Source organism: Canis lupus, chromosome 16, assembly GCF_011100685.1.
Source record: "Canis lupus familiaris isolate Mischka breed German Shepherd chromosome 16, alternate assembly UU_Cfam_GSD_1.0, whole genome shotgun sequence".
Lineage (NCBI taxonomy): Eukaryota > Metazoa > Chordata > Mammalia > Carnivora > Canidae > Canis > Canis lupus.
The window spans coordinates 40,798,680-40,822,144 of NC_049237.1; the positions used below are offsets into that span (position 1 = coordinate 40,798,680).

General features: G+C 44.0%; 1 protein-coding gene across 1 annotated transcript; it reads right to left on the minus strand.

Moving 5' to 3' along the window:
* Positions 1 to 9,470: 9,470 nt before the first annotated feature.
* On the minus strand, positions 9,471 to 13,622 carry LOC119874725 (skin secretory protein xP2-like). Its single transcript, XM_038560240.1, has 5 exons — positions 13,402 to 13,622; positions 11,950 to 12,143; positions 11,310 to 11,369; positions 10,208 to 10,401; positions 9,471 to 9,973 (listed from the first exon to the last, which is right to left on the minus strand). Exons 1-5 carry the CDS (start codon positions 13,537 to 13,539, stop codon positions 9,633 to 9,635), a joined length of 927 nt encoding a protein of 308 aa, XP_038416168.1. The 5' UTR covers positions 13,540 to 13,622; the 3' UTR covers positions 9,471 to 9,632.
* Between the last annotated feature and the right edge of the window lie 9,843 nt (positions 13,623 to 23,465).

Sequence of the window (23,465 nt, forward strand, 5' to 3'; positions counted from 1 at the left end):
TTACTTTTTGAGCATGAAATTATTTTGCAATATATTTTAGTCTTCCACAAAGTTTTTAGAAAGCAATTTTTAGTCTATTGCTAATATTCAGTTTTATTTTATTGTATCAGAGAACATAATATATAAAATAGAACTATCATTAAAAAGTTTACCTTTTTAATTTATTAACTTTTTAGATCTGACATGATTACTTTTTAAAAACATTTTATGGGCAATTTAAAAGAGACATATTCTTGTAAAGAACTGAGCTTGACCTATATATCAAATGCATAGTTTAATGTTACAATTCTCAATCTATTTTCTTTCTTGCTCCTATAAAAATCAAAAGTATTACATCATAATTTATCTAATTTCATTCCTGTTTCTTACTATTTATATTCTAATGTAGTCCTTTCTTATACTCCAATTCTAATTCTTATATTCTAATATCTTTTTAATAGTTTATAACCTTCAATACTCTGATTTTTCTTGATTTAAGATTTATGACTGATATTTTGGTTAAAAATGTCACTATTATCATGAACAATTCTTTTTGATCTAGCTTATTAATTTTAGCCTATAATTCTGGTGGCATCCTACTTTTTGTTTGTTTGGTGTTCTTATTTTCATATTTCCTGTTTACATTTGTTTTGTCATTTTATTTAGGTAGTTGGAAAACAATGCATCTCTTTTACATTTGTTAACACAAAGAATTTGCTTACGGTTATGTATTAATTATCCTGAAGTTTAAAGGAGAAGAGATAGATACATTGAACTGAACCTCCACTGCCTAATTCATAACATCAGAAACTCATATAGCTAGCACCTATAAACCCTAGGCTGGATACTGTTGACTATCAATTAGTAAGGTGATTGATGGTTGAATTTCACAAGGAATATACAACTTGTGATATCTGGATATCTATAAGTAATTTTTATCTAACAAATAATCCATCAAACCTTATTGAACAAATATAAATCTGACAACAGAGTTTTTATTTTTCAGCATGGACTAGGATTTATATTGTTTCTCCAAAGACTTCAAGAACATTTTCAGCCTCTAGTTCTATCATAAAAGTTCCCAAATTACTACATGTCTTAGAATCCTACTTTTTATTAAGTAGGATTAATCAAATCATTTTTAGAAAGCTTTTTCGCTAGGTCTTATAATTAAAAGCCTTCCAAACTCTCAGTGAGATTTTATTAACCATCTTTGGAAAAGGAGCATGTGTGTGTGTGTGTGTCTGTGTGTGTGTGGTGTGGGTGTGTGTGTGTAGGTATTAAATTTCTACCTTGAGAAAACATAGGCTTGTGATTTTAAAACTTTTGCACCTAAGTTGAGCAACAAGCAGCACCTTCCAGCAAAGGCCTAAGCGAATTATTTTCTGTTGTTGTTTTTTATTTAAAGATTTTTATCTCCTTATTCATGAGAGTGACAGAGAGTGAGAGAGGCAGAGACATAGGCCGAGGGAGAAGCAGGCTCCAGGCAGGAAGCCTGATGGGGGACTCGATCCCGGATCCCAGGATCAGGCCCTGGGCCGAAGGTGGACGCTCAGCTCAGCCCCTGAGTCACCTGGGGGTCTAGACTAAGCTAATGAAAATGTACAAGGGATTGTGTTATACTGTGTGTGTAAGGGGGTAAAATTTCTCTTTACTAAGAAAGAGAGGGCAGCCCGGGTGGCTCAGCGGTTTAGCGCCGCCTTCGGCCCAGGGCCTGATCCTGGGGACCCGAGATCGGGTCCCCCCTCGGGCTCCCTGCATGGAGCCTGCTTCTCCCTCTGCTTGTGTCTCTGCCTCTCTCTCCGTGTGGCTCTCATAAATAAATAAAAATCAGTATACACCACATTTTCTTTATCCATTTACCTTTGATGGACATCTGAGTTGCTCCCAGCCCTTGGCTATGATAAAGAATGCTTCTATGAGGATGGAGGTCTCCTGGTGACCCTGCTTTCAATTCTTTTGACTACACGTAGCCCAGAAGTAGGATTGCTGGATTCTATGGTAGCTGTATTTTTAATTTTTTTGAGGAACTCTCATACTGTTTACATAGTGGTTGCACCATGTTACATTCCTATCAGCAATGCACAAGTGTCCTGATTTCTCCATATCCTTGCCAACATTTTATTTTTTAACAGTGGTCATCCTAAGTGGGTGTGAGGTGACCCTCATCGTGGTTGTGATTTGCCTTTTTTGATGGTTAGTGATGTGGAGCATCATTTCATAGGTTCATTGGCCATTTATACATCTTCTTTCAAGGAATGTCTGTACAGGCTCTTCGTCCTTTCTTCCATTGGGCTACTTGTTGCCTTGTGACGAAGTTCGTAGGAGTTTTTTGTATATTAACTTATTGTCAAATACATGGTTTGCACATATTTTTCCCATTCTATTCGTTGTCTCTTCACTCTCTAGATTGTATCCTTTGGTGCATTTGAAGTTTTATAGACCCCATTTGTCTATGTTTACTTGTTTGCTGGTGCTTTGGTATCGTAGTCAGGAAATCACTGCCAGGTCCGTGGATCCTGGGTGGCTCAGTCAGTAAGCATATGACTCAATGTCAGCTCAGGTCTTGATCTCAGGGTTGTGAGTTCAGGCCCCATAATAGGCTCCACCCTGGGTATGGAGCCTGTTGAAAAAAAGAAAGAAATCATTGGCAGATCTAATATTGTGAATCTTTTCCCTATGTTTCCTTGCAAGCGTTTTACAATTTTAACTTTTACGTTTAGTTCTTTGATACATTTTGAGTTAAGTCTTTGTACATGATGTCAGGCAAGAGCCCACTTTATTGTTTTGCATGTAGATACTCAGTGTTTTCAACAGCATTTGTTAGAGAGACTCTCCTTTCCCTATTGAGTAGTTTTTACATCCTTTTTGAAGATTACCCGACCATATACATGAGGCTTTCTTTCTGGTTCTGTTACACTTCACTGGTCTGTGTAGACCTACCTTTATACCAGAGCCATGCTATTTTGACTTCGTTAGCTGGGCAATGTATCGAAATGAGGACATGTGAATTCTCCCACTTTGTTCTTTTTTCTCAAAGTTATCTGGGCTATTTGGCTTCCCTTGATTCCAAATAATTTTAGGACGGATTTTTCGATTTCTGGAAAAAAAATGGTATCGGGATTTTGATTTTGATCCTGTGAAGTACTTTGGGCAGCATTGACATTTCAGCAATATTAAGTCTATCATCGGGACGCCCGGGTGGCTCTGTGGTTAAGCGTCTGCCTTTGGGTCAGGGCATGATCCTGGAGTCCCCGGATCGAGTCCCCCATCAGGCTCCCTGCACGGGGCTTGCTTCTCTCTCTGCCTGTGTCTCTGCCTCGCTCTCCGTGTGTCTCTCATAAAAAAATATTAAGTCTATCAACTTATGAACACAAGATATCTATTTTTGGTTTTTTTTTATTATTTTTTTATTATTTTTTTTTTAATTTTTTTATTTATTTATGATAGTCACAGAGAGAGAGAGAGAGAGGCAGAGACACAGGCAGAGGGAGAAGCAGGCTCCATGCACCGGGAGCCTGACGTGGGATTCGATCCCGGGTCTCCAGGATCGTGCCCTGGGCCAAAGGCAGGCGCTAAACCACTGCGCCACCCAGGGATCCCCTATTTTTGGGTTTTTTTTTAAAACATTACTCTTACATATGTTTTCTCATTTTCAGTGTATGATTCTTTCACTTCTTTCATTAATCTTATTCCTGAATATCTTACTTTTTTCAGTGTTGTGGTAAATGGAGTTGTGTTCTTGAGTTCCACTTCAAATTGTTCATTGTTAACATATAGAGATGCAAGTGCTTCTTGGTGTGTTGGTTTTCATTTCTGCAACCTTGTTGAATTTGTTTACTGCTTCTAACTTTTTTAATCCTTACGATTTCTACGTATAAGATTATGGTATATGCAAATATGATTATTCTTCTTCCTTTCCAGTTTGGATGTTTTTTGTTTCTTTTACTTGCCTAATTGCTCTGGCTAAGTTTTCTAGTACTATATTTGATGGAAAGGCCAGAGTAAAGAACTTTATTTTGATCCTATTTTTAGAGGAAAAGTTTGAGTCTTTTGCTATTTTGCACATTCTTTTTTTGTTTCTTAAATTACACTTAGGAATGAAATCATATGGTATTTGTGTTTCTCTGACTCACTTATTTCACTTAGTATTACTCTTTAGCTCCATGTACGTCATTCCAAATGACGAGATTTCATTCTTTTGTATAACTGTATAATACTCCATCGCATATGTACCACGTCTTCTTTATCCATTCATCTATTCTTTCTAGAGTTCCTTGAGATACTTATATATATTTTTTTTTCAGTATGTGTTTATAGCATTAAGCTCTCCTAGAAATCTTTTGCTGCAGCCTAAATATTTTAGTATATTGGGTTTCCTTGTTTCATTTGTTTCGAGATACTATGTATTTATGTAAGAAAGAGAACCCAGGAGTGGGTTGGGGCAGGGGGAAAGGAGAGGGAGAATCTTAAGCAGGCTCCACACTCACTGCAGAACCCGGCACAGGGCTCGATCTCAAGATCCTGAGATCCTGATCTGAGCCAAATCAGGAGTCGAAGGCTTAACCAACTGAGCCACCCAGATGGCCTCAAGATGCTTTTTAATTTCCCCCTTAAGTTATTCTATGAAAGAATTTTTTCTTCTTTGACCTGTTGGTTGTTAAGAGAACGTTGTTTCATAATTGGCTCTTTATACATCCGGGACTTCACTAATGCGGTGGTCACTGGCCAGGCACATGTGACAATTTACATTAAAATTAATTAAAATTATATAAAATTTTATATAATTGAGAAAATTCACTTTCTCAATCACACTCGCCATATATATCAGATATGTAATAACCACATACCATATTGGGCAGCACTAGTAGACAGTATTTCCTTTTTACAGTAGGATCTATTGGTAGTCTTGATATAGATAGAATAATAGTTGTCAACCAGGTGCAATTTTGTCCCCCATGGGACGTACGGCAATATCTGGAAACATGTTTGATTTCACAGGTAGGGGATCCGTGTTTTACTGGCATCTAGTGTAGAGTTCCGGAAAGCTGTTAAAATCCCGTAATTCACAGGACAGCCCCCCAACAAAGGCTCATCCGGCCCACATGCCAGTAGTTTTGACGGTGAAAACCTTTGCCCTATAATATGTTTCAGCAGGAGGTGGAGGGCTCGTTGTTTTTCCCTCTGATTGGCCAGTTGCCTAGACCCCCTCTGCTGTGTGTATTCAATCCATCCTCTGCTTACTGCTGGTGAACTTTAGGCTAAAAATGTGTTTTGGTTTTTTTGTTTTTGTTTTTGTTTTTTTTTTTTCACTTAAATGGTGGAGAAGGTCCTATTCCTTGCTAATTAGCATACAATTTTTTTTAAGTGAAATTGATAGTTAAGGCCCTTTACAATGAAAGAATACATATTTTATTTTATTTTTTTATTTTTTAAAGATTTTCTTTATTTATTCATGAGAGAGACACAGAGGGAGAGAGAGGCACAGACACAGGCAGAGGGAGAAGCAGGCTCCACGCAGAAGCCTGACGTGGGACTTGATCCTGGGTCTCCAGGATCACACCCTGGGCCGAAGGCAGTCACCAAACCACTGAGCCACCCGGGCGGCCCAGCATACAATTTTAAAAAATCGACTTTTGCTGTCTTACAGGTTCTTTGACTCTGCACATATAGACAAATCTCTGTTTCTGGCTCATCATGGCTTCCACTTCAAGGTAAGTGCCTTTGTTGAAAGCCTTTATGAAGGGCCACACCCAGGACATTTTTAGCTCTTGGTCCTCTGGCCTCACTAAGCATATGGTGTCTAGGAAAGAAAAAGGAGGAAGAGAGAGCAGAAAAGGGAGATTGAGGAAAGATGAGGCAAGCAGGGTAGTGCATGTGGTATAGGTGAGGCTTTGTAGCTCCAGGGTCTGCACTGTGTCTGAAAATGTGATTTATTTCTCTCATCTTATTTTTTTTCAGAGAGAGGGAGAGAGAGCACAAGGGGGAGTTAGAGAGAGAGGGAGAACACGCTCCAGATTGAGCACGGAGCCCGATGTGGGACTCGACCTCATGACCCCGAGATCAGGATCCAAGCTGAACCCAACAGTTGGTCACATAACTGACTGTGCCATCCAGGCGCCCCTTCCTCATCTTTTAATGCACAAGGTGCTTGCTACTGGACTACCATGGTCCCTGCAAGCTTTACCATTCCATGAGTCTTCTTTCCTTACTTTTTTCAAGTTTTTACTTAAATTCTAGTTACTTAACATATACTGTAATATTGGTTCAAGACTAGTGTTTAGTGATTCATCACTTACCTATAACACCCAGTGCTCATCACAACAAGTGCCCTCCTCACTGCCAATCACCACACCAATCCCATGCCCTCCTTCCCTCCAGCAAGCCTGTTGTTCTCTGTACTAAAGAATCTCTTATAGTATACCTCCCACTCTTTTCCTTCCTTCCCCTATATTCGTTTGTTGTTGTTGTTGTTGTTGTTGTTGTTGTTGTTGTTGTTTTAATTCCACATATGAGTGAAATCATCTGGTATTTTCTCTGAATGACTGACTTTGCTTAACATATAGAATACACTCTAGGTCCTTTCTTTGGTGTTAGTAGTGATCTCTCCTTTCTCATCATGATTTTATTAATTTGAGTGTTTTCTGTCTTCTTTCAAATAAGGCTGGCTAATGGTTTATCTACCTTATTAATTGTTTCAAAGAACCAACTCCTGGTTTTGTTGATCTGTTCCACAGTTCTTCTGGTCTCTATTTCATTGAGTTCTGCTCGAGTCTTTTTTAACCCTCTTCTTCTGCTGGGTGTAGGATCTATTTGCTGTCTTTGACCAGCTCCCTTAGGTGGAAGGTTAGCTTTTGTATTTGAGTTCTTTCCAGTTTTTGGATGGATGCTTGTATTGCGATGTATTTCCCCCCCTCAGGACTGCTTTTGCTGTATCCCAAAGATTTTGAATGGTGGTGTCTTCATTCTCATTAGTTTCCATGAATCTTTTTAATTCTTCTCTAATTTCGTGGTTGACCCTTTCACCTTGTAGCAGGATGGTCCTTAACCTCCACATATTTGAAATCCTTCCAAACTTCTTCTTGTGATTTAGTTCTAGTTTCAAAGCATTATGGTCTGAAAATACACAGGGTCGATCCCAATCTTTTGGTATCAATTAAGACCTGATGTGTGACCCAGTTTGTGGTCTCTTCTGGAGAAAGACCCATGTGCACTTGAGAAGAATGTGTATTCAGTTGCGTTTGCATGTAAAGTTCTGTAAATATCTGTGAAATCCATCGGGTCCAGTGTATCATTTAAAGCTGCTGTTTCTTTGGAGATGTTGTGCTTAAAAGACCTGTGGATTGCAGAAAGCGCTACATTGAAGTCACCAAGTATAAGTGTATTATTATCTAAGTATGTCTTAACTTTGGTTATTAATTGATTGATATACTTGGCGGCTCACGCATCCGGGCCATAAATATTCATGATTGTTAGGTCCTCTTGTTGGATAGATCCTTTAAGTATGATATAGTGTCCCTCTTCACCTCTCACTACAGTCTTTGGGACAAACTTTAATTTATCTGATCTAAGGATGGCTACCCCTGCATTTATTGAGGACTCTTTGAATGGTACACAGTTCTCCAACCTTTTATTTTCAGGCTGTAGGTGTCCTGATGTCTAAAATGAGTCTCTTGGAGACAGCAAATGGATGGGTCTTGCTTTTTTTTATCCAGTCTGAAACCCTGCGCCTTTTGATGGGGTCATTAAGCCCATTCACGTTCAGAGTTACTATTGACAGATATGGATTTAGTGTCATCATGATACCTATTCAGTCCCTGTTTTTGTGGATTGTTTCCTTGGACTTCCCCTTTCTTTTACAGGGTCCCCCTTAATATTTCTGGCAGAGCCGGCTTGGTGGTCACATATCCTGTCAGTTTCTGCCTCTCTTGGAAGCTCTTTATCTCTCCTTCTATTCTGAATGAGAGCCTTGCTGGATAAAGTATTCTTGGCTGCAGGTTCCTCTCATTTAGGACCCTGACTGTATCCTGCCGGCCCTTTCTCACCTCCCAGGTCTCTGTGGAGAGGTCTGCTGTTGTCCTAATGCTTCTCCCCATAAAAGCTAGTGATTTCTTGTCTCTTGCTGCATTAAGGATCTTCTCTTTATCTTTGGAATTTGCAAGTTCCAGTATTAAATTAAATGTTAAATGTTGAGTGGTTTTTATGGATTTAAGCGGGGGGGAGGGGCGATCTCTCTATCTCCTGGATCTAAATGCCTGTTTCCCTTCCCAAGTTAGGAAAGTTTTCAGCTATGATTTGTTCAAATACATAATCTGGACCTCTGTCCCTTTTGGCGCCCTCGGGAACCCCAATTAAACGTAGATTTTTCCTTCTGAGGCTGTCGTTTATTTCCCTTAACCTATCCTCATGGTCTCTTAATTGTCTTTCTTTTCTTCCCTCAGTTTCCGCCCTTGCCATCAACTTGTCTTCTGTGTCACTCACTCGTTCTTCTACCTCGTTAACCCTGGTCGTTAGGACCTCCAGTTTGGATTGCATCTCATTTAACTGATTTTTAATTTCAGCCTGATTAGATCTAAATTCTGCAGTCATGAAGTCTCTTGAGTCCTTTATGCTTTTTTCTAGAGCCACCAATAGCTTTATAACTGTGCTTCTGAATTGGCTTTCTGACATTGAATTGTAATCCAAATCTTGTAACTCTGTGGGAGAGACGACTGTTTCTGATTTCTTTCTTTTGAGGTGAGTTTTTCCTTCTAGCCATTTTACTCAGTGCGGAGTGGCCAAAAACAAGTTGTACAGGAATAAGGAGAAAAAGAGAGAGAGAGAAAAAAAGAAAAGAAGAAATAAAAAAGAAAAAAGGGGGTGGGGAAACAACAGAAACAAACAGCAAAGAAAAAAACAAGGGGCAGTATCCTCTGATTCTATATACTGTCAATCCCTCGGCTTCCCCTGGAACTTTCCGGTGCTGCTTGGTCAATACCTTGCCTTTCCCCTGACCTTCTAGCTGGTCTTTGGGGGAGGGGCCTGCTGTGTTGATTCTCAGGTGTGTGCACCTGGGGAGCTGCCCAGGCCCAGGTGTGTGCACCTGGGGAGCTGCCCAGGCCCCTGCCAGGTGTATGGCTCAGTGGGAGTTGTTTATCTGTGAGGCCCCTGCTCAGTCCCAGGTACAGGGTGACACCAGGAGGGACAACAACAGTGGGGGCGGCCAGCTGTGCAACCCTGGAGTCAGCTCCCGCAGTGACTACCGCAGCTCCCAGTGCGCAGGGGCCTGGATGCTCCAGGGGCGGGCCCGCCGATCTGTACAGCTCGGGCCTGCCCGGGGGCAGGAGCCACCTGGCTGTCCTGTGTCCTCCCGGCCTCTGCCTGACCCGGGGGAGCACCCGATCCTGGGCTGTGTCCCCTGGCGCCCTGGGCTCTGGGACCTGTGACACTGTGAATGGACCTAAAGTGTAGGTCCACGATGTATAATTTAAAAGCATCAGAGTGAATTTTGTTTGAAGTTAACTTATACTTTATTACAATAAAACTCATAAGCCACAGGTTAAAGAAAAAGTCAAAATATAGAAACAGTGAAATGACACGGGAAGGGCAAGCCTCCATTGGGCTGCAGGCATGACGAGCCCTGCGGTGGGAGCTGGGGCGGGCTCCCGAGGAGGTCAGGGGGCTGCGCAGAGGTTGAAGCCAGTTGTCCCAGAGGCAATTGGCGGCTCTGGCACTCTGGGGACCCCGGTTGCAGGTGCCAGGGCCTGCTCCTCCTCCGGGGTGGCCGCAGGTGCACGTGGCTCGTCCAGGGCGCAGCCGTGATCTACAGCAGTGACCACTATCTGCAGGGGCTTCGCCTCTCCAGCTGGCACCTCAGCTGGGGCCAAGCCCTCAGCCCCAGCAGCCAGGGCGGCCTCGAGCACTTCAGGCCCATTCGAGGCAGCAGGCCCCACAGTTGGGGCTGGGGCGGGCTCTGGAAGTGCTTCAGGGTCTTTTGCTCGGGCCGAAGCTGTAGCTGCAAGAAGACAAAGTATCACCACCAGGACGGACTTTCCACGTCCCTCCCAAATCAAGGACACTCTTCCCACCGCTCAACGTGTGGGGGGACAAGAGCCCTGGGAGGTGTCCCCAGCCTGCAGCTCGTGGGGATGGGGTGTGAGCCGAACCCCTGCTCCCGGCCCAGCTGCACGGACGCTGGATCCGTGGGGCCCACCCTGTCCCCAGCTCGGACACCCCCAAGCCTCCTCACCCCCAGCCTCTGGCTCCGATGCATGGAGGCGTCTGAGTTGTTGCAGGTAACGCCGGGCACGGAGCTCCACGTCTGTGCCTGGCATGCGCTGCCTTATGAATTCCAGAATCTTCTTCAGGGAGGCAGATTGGGGGAGCCGACAAAAGTCCTCCTGATAATAGTCCATCCATGTCTCCAGGATGCAGCAGATGGCCCTGGGGAGGGACAGGTGGGCACAGGCGTCAGAAGACAGGGCTCCCTCACACCGAGGTGTCCCGGGGAAGCCCTGCAGGACCCGGGGCCTCGGCCTCCCGCGCGGGGCTGTCAGAGGCCAGTCCTGCTCCTCGTCCACCCGCCACCTGGCGGTCCTGCCTGCCACAGGCCTGCTCCCCGAGGAGGGGCTGGCACGAAGCCTCTGTGCGGGGGAGCCCACGCCCAGCGGTGTGACCATCACGGTCTTTGCTGGGAAGCGGGGCTCCCTCCTCAGCCTGGCTCCCTGCCCACTTGCCCCTTGAATCCACCGGCAGGCGTCCGGGGACGGGGGGCGTCTGGCCTGTCATTGTCCTCACTGCACACACTGTCGCTCTGGGAAGGTCCAAGCCAGGAGGGCTCGGGCTCTGTGTCCTGCCAGGCCTTGCCAGGAGCCACCTGGGACCTCCACTTTCCCTCCCTGTGGCTCTGCGCTGCCTCCCTCATGAGGGGCCCCGGGGGGTGTCCTTCCACTGACTCTAATCTGCCGTCTCCCAGGGGGCCAGGGCCACCGGGTCTGTGAGCCCTCAATGGCCCTCGTGGCAACCACCTGCTGTGCACTGGGTCCAGGTGCCACCAGATTGGGGAGTGCGATGCTCCCCACCCCCTCTGCTCTGGGTCCCAGGGTGGGGCAGACAGAGGGCTGGGAGGGGCGGGCATGGAGCAAGTCTCCCTTAGGGGTCCCAGTGCTCTCCCACCAAGCCCACGCCCTATTCACGGCTCTCCTTTCCTCTTTTCCTGAAGGGTCCTTAGACCTTTACCCTGTCACGGGAATTGCAGATGTGTGGGGTGAGGGTCCAGCACCCCGGCCCACAGCCCCCTCGCTGCCCTCCTGGAGAGGGAAGGCCCTCGGGCAGGGGCCGGAGTCACTCACAGTTTCCAGCGCTGCAGGACCGCGTCGTCGCCACCACTTGCAGCTGCGATGCACCCATATCTAGGGGAGGGCGGGGGCATCCCACGAATCATCCTGTGGCCGCGACCTCTCACCGTGGGGGCTGTCACCTCTGACCCCCGACTAGGCCGGAGCCCCGGGGGCCGTCAGCTCTGTGCGGGGGGCCACGGGCAGCCCCCGGAGAAGCGCCCGCACCTGCCGGGGCCTCCTGAATGCTTGAGCATGAAAGGCTCCGGCCAGGCCCACGGCCGATATCTGAGTGGGCCTGGGCGCCCGGGGACCCCGGGGTCCCCCTGTGTGGTTGCCCCAGGACACAGCCCCCCGATGGACTCTCCAACCTCCCTTTCAATGCGAAAAGAGGCCAGCTCAGGACCCCGGTGACGGTGGGGAGGAGGCACAGGCCCCGTCACGGGGGAGGAGGACGGCTGCGGAGCACAGGCACAGACCCTCTGGCCGACCCGCCACAGGCCAGGCCCCGGGGCTGCCCTCCGGGACCCCACTGTGCCCTGGGGGACTCTGCTCCAGGCGGGGGAGCGGCCCGAGGCCGGGCAGCTCAGAACCATTCCCAGCCTCCCCACCAGCAGGTGGCCCACCCCTGGGCTGCGGAGGCGCAGGTGCTCACTTCGTAAACAGCAGATCCAGCACCTCGTCGGTGGTGGCAAATCCATGACAGTTGTCTAAAAAGATGAAAACGGAGATGACATCCCTGCGCAGCAAGGCGGGCAGCAGTTGTTGGAATTCCTGCTCCAGCAGCTCCGTCCGGCTGGGCTTCGTCGGGCAGATGGGAGGCGCCTTCCCGGCCGAGGCCCTTGCACCCTGAGTTGGGACAGAGGGGACGTGCATGGAGCCGCCGGGAGGCCTGGGGTGGGAGCGCAGCCCGCAGCCCGAGCTCTCGGGGGCCGTGGGGTCAGGAGTGCCCACGGCAGGAACCCGGGCCTTGATGCCTGTGGCTCAGTCACTTAGCCTCTGACTCTGGGCTGTGGCTCGGGTCGTGGCCTCAGCACCCTGGGATCCCGCCCTGGCAGGCCCTGCGCTTGGGGCCCAGTCTGCTTCAGGAGCCTGGGTCTCCCTCTCCCCTCCCTGCTCTCTGCCTGTCTCTTACACAAACAACACAAACTATCCGATAAAGAAACAATCTTAGAGGATAAATGTTCAAAAAAGTTTGGATCAGTACAAGGACCTCAAGAGACACAGAGAGACAGAGACCGAGAGAGACAGACACACAGACAGAGGGAGAAGCAGCCCTGGTGCAGAGAGCCCGAGGCGGGACTCGATCCCGGGCCTGCGGGGTCAGGGCCTGGGCGGAAGGCAGGCGCTAAACCCCTGGGCGACCAGGCCGCCCCTGAAGGCTCTGCTCTGATGTTCCTACACCTCTGTGCACAGGGACTCTGCATCTGGCCCAGGCAGGGGCAGGGCCCTGGGGCAAGTGTGGGGAGCAGGGGAATGCAGACTCATGTGGGAGCAGGAGTGTAGGGGGGAGCCCAGGGGAGTAGCAGGCTGGCCTCTGGGACCCGGGGCCCTTCGTGCCGCATCGGGGACCCGGGTGTCGGGGGTGCCCCGGCCCCTGCACTCATTTGAGCCCGAGCTGGCCTCTGTTAGCTGCGCAGGGCACTTCCCAGTTCCTCGAGGCGGTGGGGCAGAGCACCCCTTCCTCCCGCTCGCGCCCCCTGTCCCGGGTGGAGCTCTGTGGAGACAGTGCCCGGCAGCCAGGCAGGAGGTCTCAGCGCCCAGTCCGGCCGCCTCGGCTGGGCCGCACCCCCAGCTGCCCCCATCCAGACACACCACAGCGCAGGCGGCACCCCCCCCGCCCCAAGGAGAGCAAAGGGATGCGGCTGCAGGGCCTCGGGGGGACTCTGGGACGGGTAAGAGGACCTCAGGAGCCCTGTTTGCACCCTGCCCACCTTGACCTCAGGGTGACCCTGAAGGGATCACCGGGGAACCTGCCGCCCTGCAACGTCCCCCAGCCTGGATGCACCTGCCCACACATCCCTGTTTCCCGGAAGCTGAAGAGGAGGGGATGGGGCCACCCAGGATGGCTGGCACAGGGGGCCTGGCCTGGCCTGCTCTGGCTTACCTGACGGCGCCTCCTGATAAACGCCCTGAGGCGTTGGTTTTTATGCTGGAGCCAAAGCCTACAGCATTGGAACAAGCGGCACCCCTGGGGTTCCTGGGAGCCAGAGCCCCCAGAGGTGGGCCGGCAGCAGGAGAACATCTTCCAGGAGCGGATGTCTCCAGCCAAGTGAGCCTGAGGTGGGGCTGCACTAGATGCGGTTGCCTGGTCACGGGGGTTCCAAGTTCTGTTGGGCTCTGTGTCACGGGAGTGACCTCACTTCCTGGGACCCCCTCCCTGACCCACTCCTGGAGGAAGCTGCAGGGGCAGCGCTCGGGGCTGCCGACGGCTCCCCCGTCCCTGCAGGCGATGGCCTGTGCACACAGTGACACACCCGCACCCCTGTCCACAGGCCCCAGGGAAGGACTGTGTGCAGCCAGGGCCCCAGCCTGGACACACGCCTGCGTTCAGACACAACTTTCCATTCTTCCCCGGTTTTGACCCCAGAGAAGCCGTTGTGCCCGTCGGGGATGGTCTGCATCTTGCCCGTGGGACAGGGATTATCCTAGGGGGTGCTTCCTCCAGACGTCCCCAGGCCACTGTGGCATCATATCTATGACATTGGAGGCGGGTGTCACATGCGGGAAATACCTCCAACCACATGTTCTTCCTTGGTGTGTACATGTGCCCAGGCCCACGAGGTCCATGTGCACACACGTGGGCACCAGTGCTCTCATACTGGAGGCCCAGAAGATGACAGTCCCACTGGGGTAGGGATGGGCAATAGCTCCCCACGATCCTAGGCTCCTGGATCCAAGGCAAACCCTACAGAAGGTGTCAGAGTCTCGGCCTAGAAGGTGTGAGGCCGTCCTTATCCTGAACCCCTGCCTGTCGTGTGTTACGGGCCCTTCCCTCCTTCCCACTGGGTGAGCTGTGGACAGCGGTGCACCCAGTGGGTCGCCCTGACCTGGGCTCTAGGGAACCTGCTGTCAGCCACAGAACTGAAAGTAGACAGGAGGCACTGACTCTCCGGCTTGACCCCCAACTGAACTGAAAGCACGTTGTGTGTCCACGTACACTGACAGAGAAACAGAGACACGGATATGAATGTAGACACAGATGCAGAACTAGGAAGTTAGCAGAGGAGAAGCAACATCGTTGAAGATCATTAAATTAAAAAAAATAAAGCTGAATGTCGAATGGAGAAAATGGAGTAATTAAAATAGTATCATGAAAAAATAATTCATCAAACCGAAAAGCAGAGAGAGGGATAAAGAAGAAGGAGCGTAATCCCTGGGTAGCGCAGCGGTTTGGCGCCTGCCTTGGGCCCTGGGCGCGATCCTGGTGACCTGGGATCGAATCCCACATCGGGCTCCTGGTGCATGGAGCCTGCTTCTCCCTCTGCCTATGTCTCCCCCTCTCTCTCTCTCTCTCTCTGTGACTATCATAAATAAATAAACAAAAAAGAAAAGAAAAAAAAAAAGAAGAAGAAAGAGGACTTTGGTGACACAAAGAAACGGCAAGCCTCGAATGTAAGGGTGATCGTGCCTCATGGATTCCATGGAACCTCTATAGTTCTGTATTCTTTTCTTTGGTCTCTTTTTGGCATCACCATACCTTAAACTAGATCTGCATAAAATTATCTCTTTTATGTCTCTGAGATTTCTTCTAGCCTATTTCTAAATATGTAGTGTTTATTAAATTCATCGCATTTTTTGGAGATATATTTGTTTTTTAAAGAGAGAGAATGTGTGAATGGGAGGAGGGGCAGCGGGAGAGAGAGAATCTTAAGCAGGCTCCACACCCAGCATGGAGTTAGACATGGGGCTCAATCTCATGACTCTGGGATCACGACCTGAGCCAAAATCATAAGCCCGATGCTTAACCAATCAAGCCACCCAGGAACCTCAAGAAATACTTCTTGATACTGCTTTTTTCTTTTATTTTTTTACTTTTTTTAAAGATTTTGTTTATTTTTTCGTGAGAGACACGGAGAAGGAGAGAGAGAGACAGAGAGACAGAGAGACAGAGATGCAGGCAGAGGGAGAAGCTGGCTCCATGCAGGGAGCTTGATGTGGGACTTGATCCCGCGACTCCAGGATCACGCCCTGGGCTGAAGGTGGCGCTAAACTGCTGATCCACCTGGGCTGCCCCAATGCTGCTTTTTTCTTAAAACCACAATTTATTCAATATTGTATAAACTTTACTGCCACATATAATCAAATTATTATTTGTAATATTACTGCAAACACTTAATAATTTCCTCAGAGATTACCAGGACATGACAATATATCCCAGCTTTAAGTCTCGGATATCTTGTTAACTTCTTTTCAGATGAGAATTGATAAAACACAAGGAATATATGAACCACTAGGCATGTATGAGCAGCATCCCATGTCGATGAGAACATGCAACCCTCTTTTATGAACTACAGTCAATCTATGTTTTGTAGAGCACAGACCCAATGTCTACCATTTTAAGGATGAATAGGCTCAGAAATCTACCCAGATCAATGTAGAATTGTTCAAAATATTAGTTATGGTCTTCATCTTTATGCATTTCTAGATATTAGAGATATTATTACCCAAGTTACTTGAGTTATATCAGTTCTTGAATTATATGATGGTGACTACAAATCTTCCTTTTGAATAAATTTAGGAGATTATACAAAGCTTTCAATATGTTACCTCAGCTTTTTATTCATCTTGAAAATTCATTATTTTACCTTCATTTTTTTAAAGATTACTTTGCTACATGGGGAATGCTAGGCTGACATTGCTCCTGCTTTTCTTCTTTCCTTTCCTGTTTATAAGTATTGCTCTTTTGTCTTCTAACGAGAAGATTGCTGTAATTCTAATCTTGTTTCTCTGTAAGTGTTGTAACTATTTTCTCACCTGATTCTTTTGAAGATTTTACTCTAATTTTGGTTTTCAGTAATTTGATCTTCTGTGACTCTATCCACCAGCAGTATGTGAAAGTTCAAGATGCTCCACCTTCTTGTCTGCATACTTCACTTTAGTCATTCTTGTGATCATGTAGTGGTATCTCATATTGATTTTATTTTATTTTTTAAGATTTTATTTATTCATGAGAGACAGAGAGAGGCAGAGACATAGGCAGAGGAAGAAGCAGGCTCCTTCAGAGAGCCTGATGCAGGACTTAATCCCAGGATCCTGGGATCACAACCTGAGCCAAAGGAAGACACTCAACCCCTGAGCAAACCAGGTTCCCCCTCACATTGATTTTAATTTGCATTTCTATAATGACTAATAATGTTAAATGCCTTCCTATATATTTTTTGCATACTGGGATGTAATTTTTTTGTAAAGTACCTATTCAAAATGTCACTCTTTTTTTTTTTTTTTTTAGTTTGACTTATTGTTTACTTACTAATTAGTAGAAATTCTTTTTATGTGTTGTTTGTAAGTTCTTTCTCAGACAGTATGTATGTACATCCTCCAAATTTTGGCTTGTCTTTCCCTTTCCTGATGGTATCTTTTGAAGGACATAATTTAAATATGATAAAAATTTATCACTTCTCCTTTATGATTAATATATTTTGGGCCCCATTTAACAAATATCTGCATGATTCAAGCTCATAAAGAAATTTACCTATGTTTAATTATAAGAGCTTTATTGTTTGAATTTTCACATTTAGATCTGAAATATCCCTAGTACTGATTTTTATAAAAGATGCAAGGCAAGTTTATTTTTTGTCTGCATAGATTATACAATTGCCTCAGATTCATTTATCTAAAAGACAGTCTTTCACCATTACACTTTGTCATAAAATAAGTACTGTTTTGCTTGTATTGGTTTGTGGCCTCTTTATTCTAATTATTTATTTCTATCTTTTGCCAATAGCATGCCTCTTGATAACTATAGCTTTTACTAGGTCTTCACGTCTGTTACTGTGAGGCTTCTAGGTCAACACTGCCCAGATAATTTTTACCTCTTTCATTTCCATATAAATTTTTAAATCTACTCGTCAACTTCCACTAGAGATAACTGATAGTGTTTAGACTACATTGAATGTGTAAGTCACTATGAAAGGAATTGGCAATTTTATAATATTGATGCTCTTACTATATGAACATTGTATATCACTCAATTTGATTTGTTTTCAATATTGATCTCTCAAACTTTTTTATTTCAAAGATCAAGATATTTGATATTTTTATGAATTTCTAGTGATATTATTTGCAAGATTTGTTTTCTATTTGCTTATTGATGATATATAAAATGTATTGTGTATTTGTTTCAGCAAACATATTTAGCAAACTTAAAAATTGCTTATTAATTTTAAAACTTTGTAGATCCTTTTGAATCTTCTGTATATAGTGTCATGTCATTTGCTTTATAAATTAGTTTTATTTCTTGCTTTCTAATCCTTATACCTGGTCGATAGATCAATCTTTTTTGCCACTGGCTAGGAAATCCTACACATCACTAAATATAAACAGTGATAGCAAATTTCCTAATTTCATTCTTGAATTGAAGGAGAAATCTATCAATATTTTACCATTAGGGCAGCCCCGGTGGCACAGCGGTTGGGCACCGCCTGCAGTCTGGGTATGATCCTGGAGACCCGGGATCGAGTCCCACATCGGGCTCCCTGCGTGGAGCCTGCTTCTCCCTCTGCCTGTGTCTCTACCTCTCTCTCTGTGTCTATGAATAAATAAATAAAAATCTTTAAAAAAATAAAAAAAATATTTTACCATTAAATATGGCTTTTGCTGTAGGTTACCTTTTTAAAAAAATATTTTATTTATTTATTCATGAGAGACACACACAGAGAGAGACAGACACATAGGCAGAGGGAGAGGCAGGCTCCATGCAGGGAGCTCGATGTGGGACTCGATCATGGGACTCCAGGATCATGCCCTGAGCCAAAGGCAGATGCTCAACCGCTGAGCCACCCAGGCATCCCTGTAGGTTACCTTTTAAACACTCTTTATTAGATTAAGAAAGATTCCTTCATTTCTTATCTAAGAAGATTTATTGTGAATGAATGCTAAACTTTCCACATTTTTCTACATCTGTTGATAATGATCATAATTTGTTCACCATTTTCCATTGTAATTAGAAAGTACATTGGTTGATTTTCTAGTTAAAAACAACTCTGAATTCCTGAAATAAAACCTATTGTGGCCTTGATGTACTGGTCTATGTATATATTACTGGATTCATTTTTATAAGATGTCTTTAGATTTTTGCACAATAAGAGATATTGTTCAGCAGGTTTCCTTTCTTGCAATGTCTTCATCAAGTTTCAGTATTGAGTTATTGTCATCTCCCAAAATGAACTGGGAAGTATTTTCCCTTCTCCATTCTCTAGAAGTGATGTAATTTTTTTCTGAAATATTTGAAAGAATTCACCTGTGAAGCTATCTGGTGCTCCTTTGAGAAGTTTTACAAATAAAAGCTTAACTATAGTTTTAGGAGGTGCCTTGGTGGCTCAGTTAGTTAAGCATCTGCCTTTGGCTCAAGTCATGTCATGATCTCAGGGTCCTGGGATCAAGGCCAATGTTGGGCTTCCTGCTCAGGGGGGAGCCTGCTTCTCCCTTTCCCTCTGACCCTTCTGCCCCACTCATTCAAATCCTCTCTCTCTCAGGCAGCCCAGGTGGCTCAGCGGTTTAGCACTGCCTTCAGCTCAGGGCCTGATCCTGGAGACCTGGGATCAAGTCCCACGTCAGGCTCCCTGCATGGAACCTACTTCTCCCTCTGCCTGTGTCTCTGCCTTTCTCTGTCTCTCATGAATAAATAAATAAAATCTTAAAAAAAATCTCTCTCTCTCTCAAAATCTTTTATACACACACACATATCTGTGGGATTTTTTTATACTTTACTTTTGTTTAACATTGATTTTTACCTCTAATACTTATAAGGTCCTTCCTTCTACTTTCTTTGGGTTTTCTTTGCTGGCTATTGATAGCCAAAATTTATGACTTAAGTAGAACAACTCAAATCTCTATTTTCAGTGAGGCCTACAATCCAGTTCCTGAGATACCTGCTATGGTTATACAGCTGTCTCACTTTTTTCCCACTATCTCAAGCAACTCAATGCAAAATTTTCCTTATCCATGAGAAATAGATTCCAGCTTTTTTTTTCATTCTTTCTAAGTTTCCTTTTTTTTTTTTTGGTGGGAGCTGTGACCACGACTATTTTCATAGATAAGATTGTCTCCATTTTCTGGCAAGGATCATACACTTCAGTTCCAATTTTTTTATAGAATTCTAGGCCAACTTTGCTTATCTTTGGTCATATAGAACCCATTTGGTTTTGAGCTCCAATATATTATTTACTGCTGTGCATTTCTATTCACCTTAATAGATATTAATTTTAGTTTTTAGCTTTTATTTCTTAAATTTTTCAAATTTATCGGTTATTACTATGCAGAAGGAGAGAGCAAAGGAGATCAATATAAACCTTCAGTGTTTCTAGACCATGTATCTGAAAGGGTATTCTTACAGTCACATATTTTTATGGAAAAAAAAGTAAAGTGAAATGTAACTACCAAACTCCATATGAATGGAGTCTGTGTTTCTAATACAACAACAGACTTAGAGGAAATACTATAGGGGGAAAATGCAGTAGTAATAGCTGGGCTGTCAACATTGCAATTTTCAGTGTCTAATGCAGACTTTACAAAATAAAGATAAAAAATGTATTTTGTTTTATTAATTTATTAAATATTTAACTGTTGGTCTATATCTTACTGTTTGGTTCATTACTAGAAGAGGAAAACGTGGCTCTTTAAAATTCTTGTGTTAAAATAGAGCTCATTCATCCAGAAGTAATGATGCAGAATAAGTGCAATGGGAATAGCTATCAGGAAATGCAATGATATTACATTCATCCCTTTTAAAAGATAATCCAGATCTACTTGATACAATTAGGAATGAAGTGAAAGTAAGTAGAGGCTTAGAAATTCTATCAGGAAGATAAATGGTTTAAGCAAAGATCAATTAAGAGCCACGTAGAGTAGTTAGTCTCAGAACAAGTATCTGGGAACAGGCTAGTAGAGAGAATGAAGCTATTAAATCACTGGGAAGAAGCCAACAGGTTGGCAAAAACAAGCAAGCCACTATTGAGAAAAGCTGAATAATTATGCTAATGACAGACTATCTGAATGAACTATAGAATTCTTATTTCTTTTAACATCTTTTCTCACTGCTTGTTTCTTTTAACATGAGTTAGGGAAGAAGAAAGTATACACCTGGGGAAAGAAAAGATGGACAACATAGACGGACCTAGAGGGTATTGTGCTAAGTGAAATAAATCAGGCGAAGACAAATACCATATGATTCCACTCAAAAGTGGAATCTTAAAAAAATAAAGAATGAACAAGTTAAAAGCAGAATCAGACCTATAAGAACAGAAAACAAACTAGTTGCCAGCGGGGAGATGTTGAAAGGCTGGACAAAATGGGTGAAGGGTAGTGGGAGATACAGGCTTTTAATTATGGAATGAGTAAGTCACAGGAATAAAAGACACAGCATAAGGAACACAGTCAATAATATTATAAATGTAAAGGAAAAGATGGTAGCTACACTTGTTAACATAGCATAATGTATAAACTTATCAAATCATTATTGTGGGAAACCAGTTGCAGAGCTTATCTGAAAACTGAATCTACTCCTCAACACACTAGGATACGGGAGGTCCTGAGTCAGCACACTGACTCTTGACCACAATGCTCTCCAGATACAGCTCCTTTGCTCCCCCCTCCTGGAGTCAATGCCTATTCTTTTACCTTTTGAAGTAAACATGTTTTTTTTCTGTTTCCCAAAGTTAATCATTCCTATAGCCAACCTGTTAGCTCTTTTTTTTTTTTTTAAGATTTTATTCATTTATTCATGAGAGACACAGACAGAGAGGCAGAGACAGGCAGAGGGAGAAGCAGGCTCCATGCAGGGAGCCCAATGTGGGACTCGATCCCAGGACTCCAGGATCATGCCCTGGGCCAAAGGCAGGCACTAAACCGCTGAGCCACCCAAGCATCCCCCTGTTAGTTCTCTTAATAAAAACTGGAGGAGACAAAGCTTTAGGGTATGACTTGGAGTCTGGTTTGAGTCCTAGTCCAAGTCTCCATCCCCCTGTCCCCCAGATTAAAATTCAGTGAGACTCCAAATCTTTCTTCATATTGTTGTCTCTGACTACCCTGTATCCACAGCACACCATGTTGTACATCTGAAGCTAATGTAATATTGTGTGTAAACTATACTCAAATAAAATAATTAAGCTAAAAATAATATTAGAATTTGCATTAAAAATAAAAGAAGTGAACTGTCAAGCCATGAAAAGACATGGAGGAAACTTAAATGCATATTGCCAATGAAAGAAGCTAACCTGAAAAGGCTGCATACTGTATGATATACATTCTGGAAAAGTCAAAACTATGGAGACGGTAAATAAACCAGTGGTTGACAGGGATTGGGGGGAGATGGTAGAGACAAATAGGTGGAGCACAGAGGCTTTTTAGATCTAAGAAAATATTCTGTATTCTGTATGCTTATACTGTGATGGGTACATGTCATTATACATTTATTCAAAACATAGAATGTTTAGTACCAACAATGACCCTAATGTAAACTATGAGTAATGAATGGGTGGTTATGATGTGTCAATGCAGGCTCATCAATTGGGACAAGTTTACACTCTGTTGGAGGATGTTGATAATGGGGAATGCTATGCATGTGTGGTATCAGTGGGTATGTGAGAAATATCTAGTTTCCTCTTAATTTTTCTGTGAACCTAAATCTGCTCTAAAAAATTTGATCTTTTAAAAAATTATTACTACCATTTTAAAAATATTGAAATGATAATCAACTTTATCAAATAAAATTATTTATTAACTTATGTGCCAATATGAATAAAAAATGTTTGTGTGTGTGTGTGTGTGTGTGTGTGTGCACAGACACATTGGTGACTGTGCTCTACTTACCTGAAGTAAAACAGGTATTATTCACATGCCACTCTGTTCAGGTACCTAATCAACTTATAGAAATTTGTATGGGGTGAAATAAAGTTCTTTGGAGAAATTATTTTTTTCCTTTATTGATTCTAAAATATATTTATTTATTTATTTTAGAGAGAGAAAATGTGAGTGGAGGGAAGGGAATAGGGAAAGGGAGAGAAAGAATCTCAAGCTGACTCTCTGCTGAGCATGGAGCCCAATGCTGGGCTTAATCTAATGACCCTGAGATCATGACCTGAGCTGAAATCAAGTCAGCTCTTTAACCAATGTGCCACTCAGGTGCCCCTCCTTTATTGATTTATACAAAGAGTTAAACTGGTCAGAGCCATCATCCTGGTCACATTATGATCATTCGTCTGGGGAAGGCCAAACATCTTACTTTACATAATTATTTATTATGTTTTATCCCTATACTCCAATTCCATTTTCTCATAACATCCATTGTAAAGTATTTAGATGAATGTTTTTGTTTATATATATTCTTCCAAAATGTATATGGTTGTTTTGTGGACATACCCTTATCAAGATACAGAATATCTCAATCATGCTGGAAAGTTAAATCATGCCCATTTTAAGGCAATACCACACATATCACAAAATCAACTGCCATTCTGATCTCCATCTTTCATCTGTTTTAGAACTATACATAAATAAAATCATAAATTACAAATTTTTTTGCTTCTGGTCTCTGTCAGTCAGTAAAATGTCTGTGGCATTCATCTGTGTTTTGAGTATATCAGTAGTTCCTCTTTTTAAAACTATACACGGTAAGAACACAACATGAGGTCTACCTGCTTAACAAACTTTTAAGTGAATAGTACACTACAGTTGACTTTAGATAAGTATTGTACCTATCTTTCTAGAGCTAATTTATCTTTCTTAACTGAACTTTATGAGAGTTGATTAGTAACTCCTCACGTCCCCACCTCCCAGCCACTGGCAACCACCATTCTACTCACTCATTCTAAGTACAATGTTCTCAAGGTTCTTTGTCAATATTAGAGATTATCTTTCTTTTTAAAGAATGAATAGTATTCCATGGTATGAATGCACATTTTATTTATTCATTCATCTGTCAGTGAACACTTCAGTTGTTTCCACATCTTG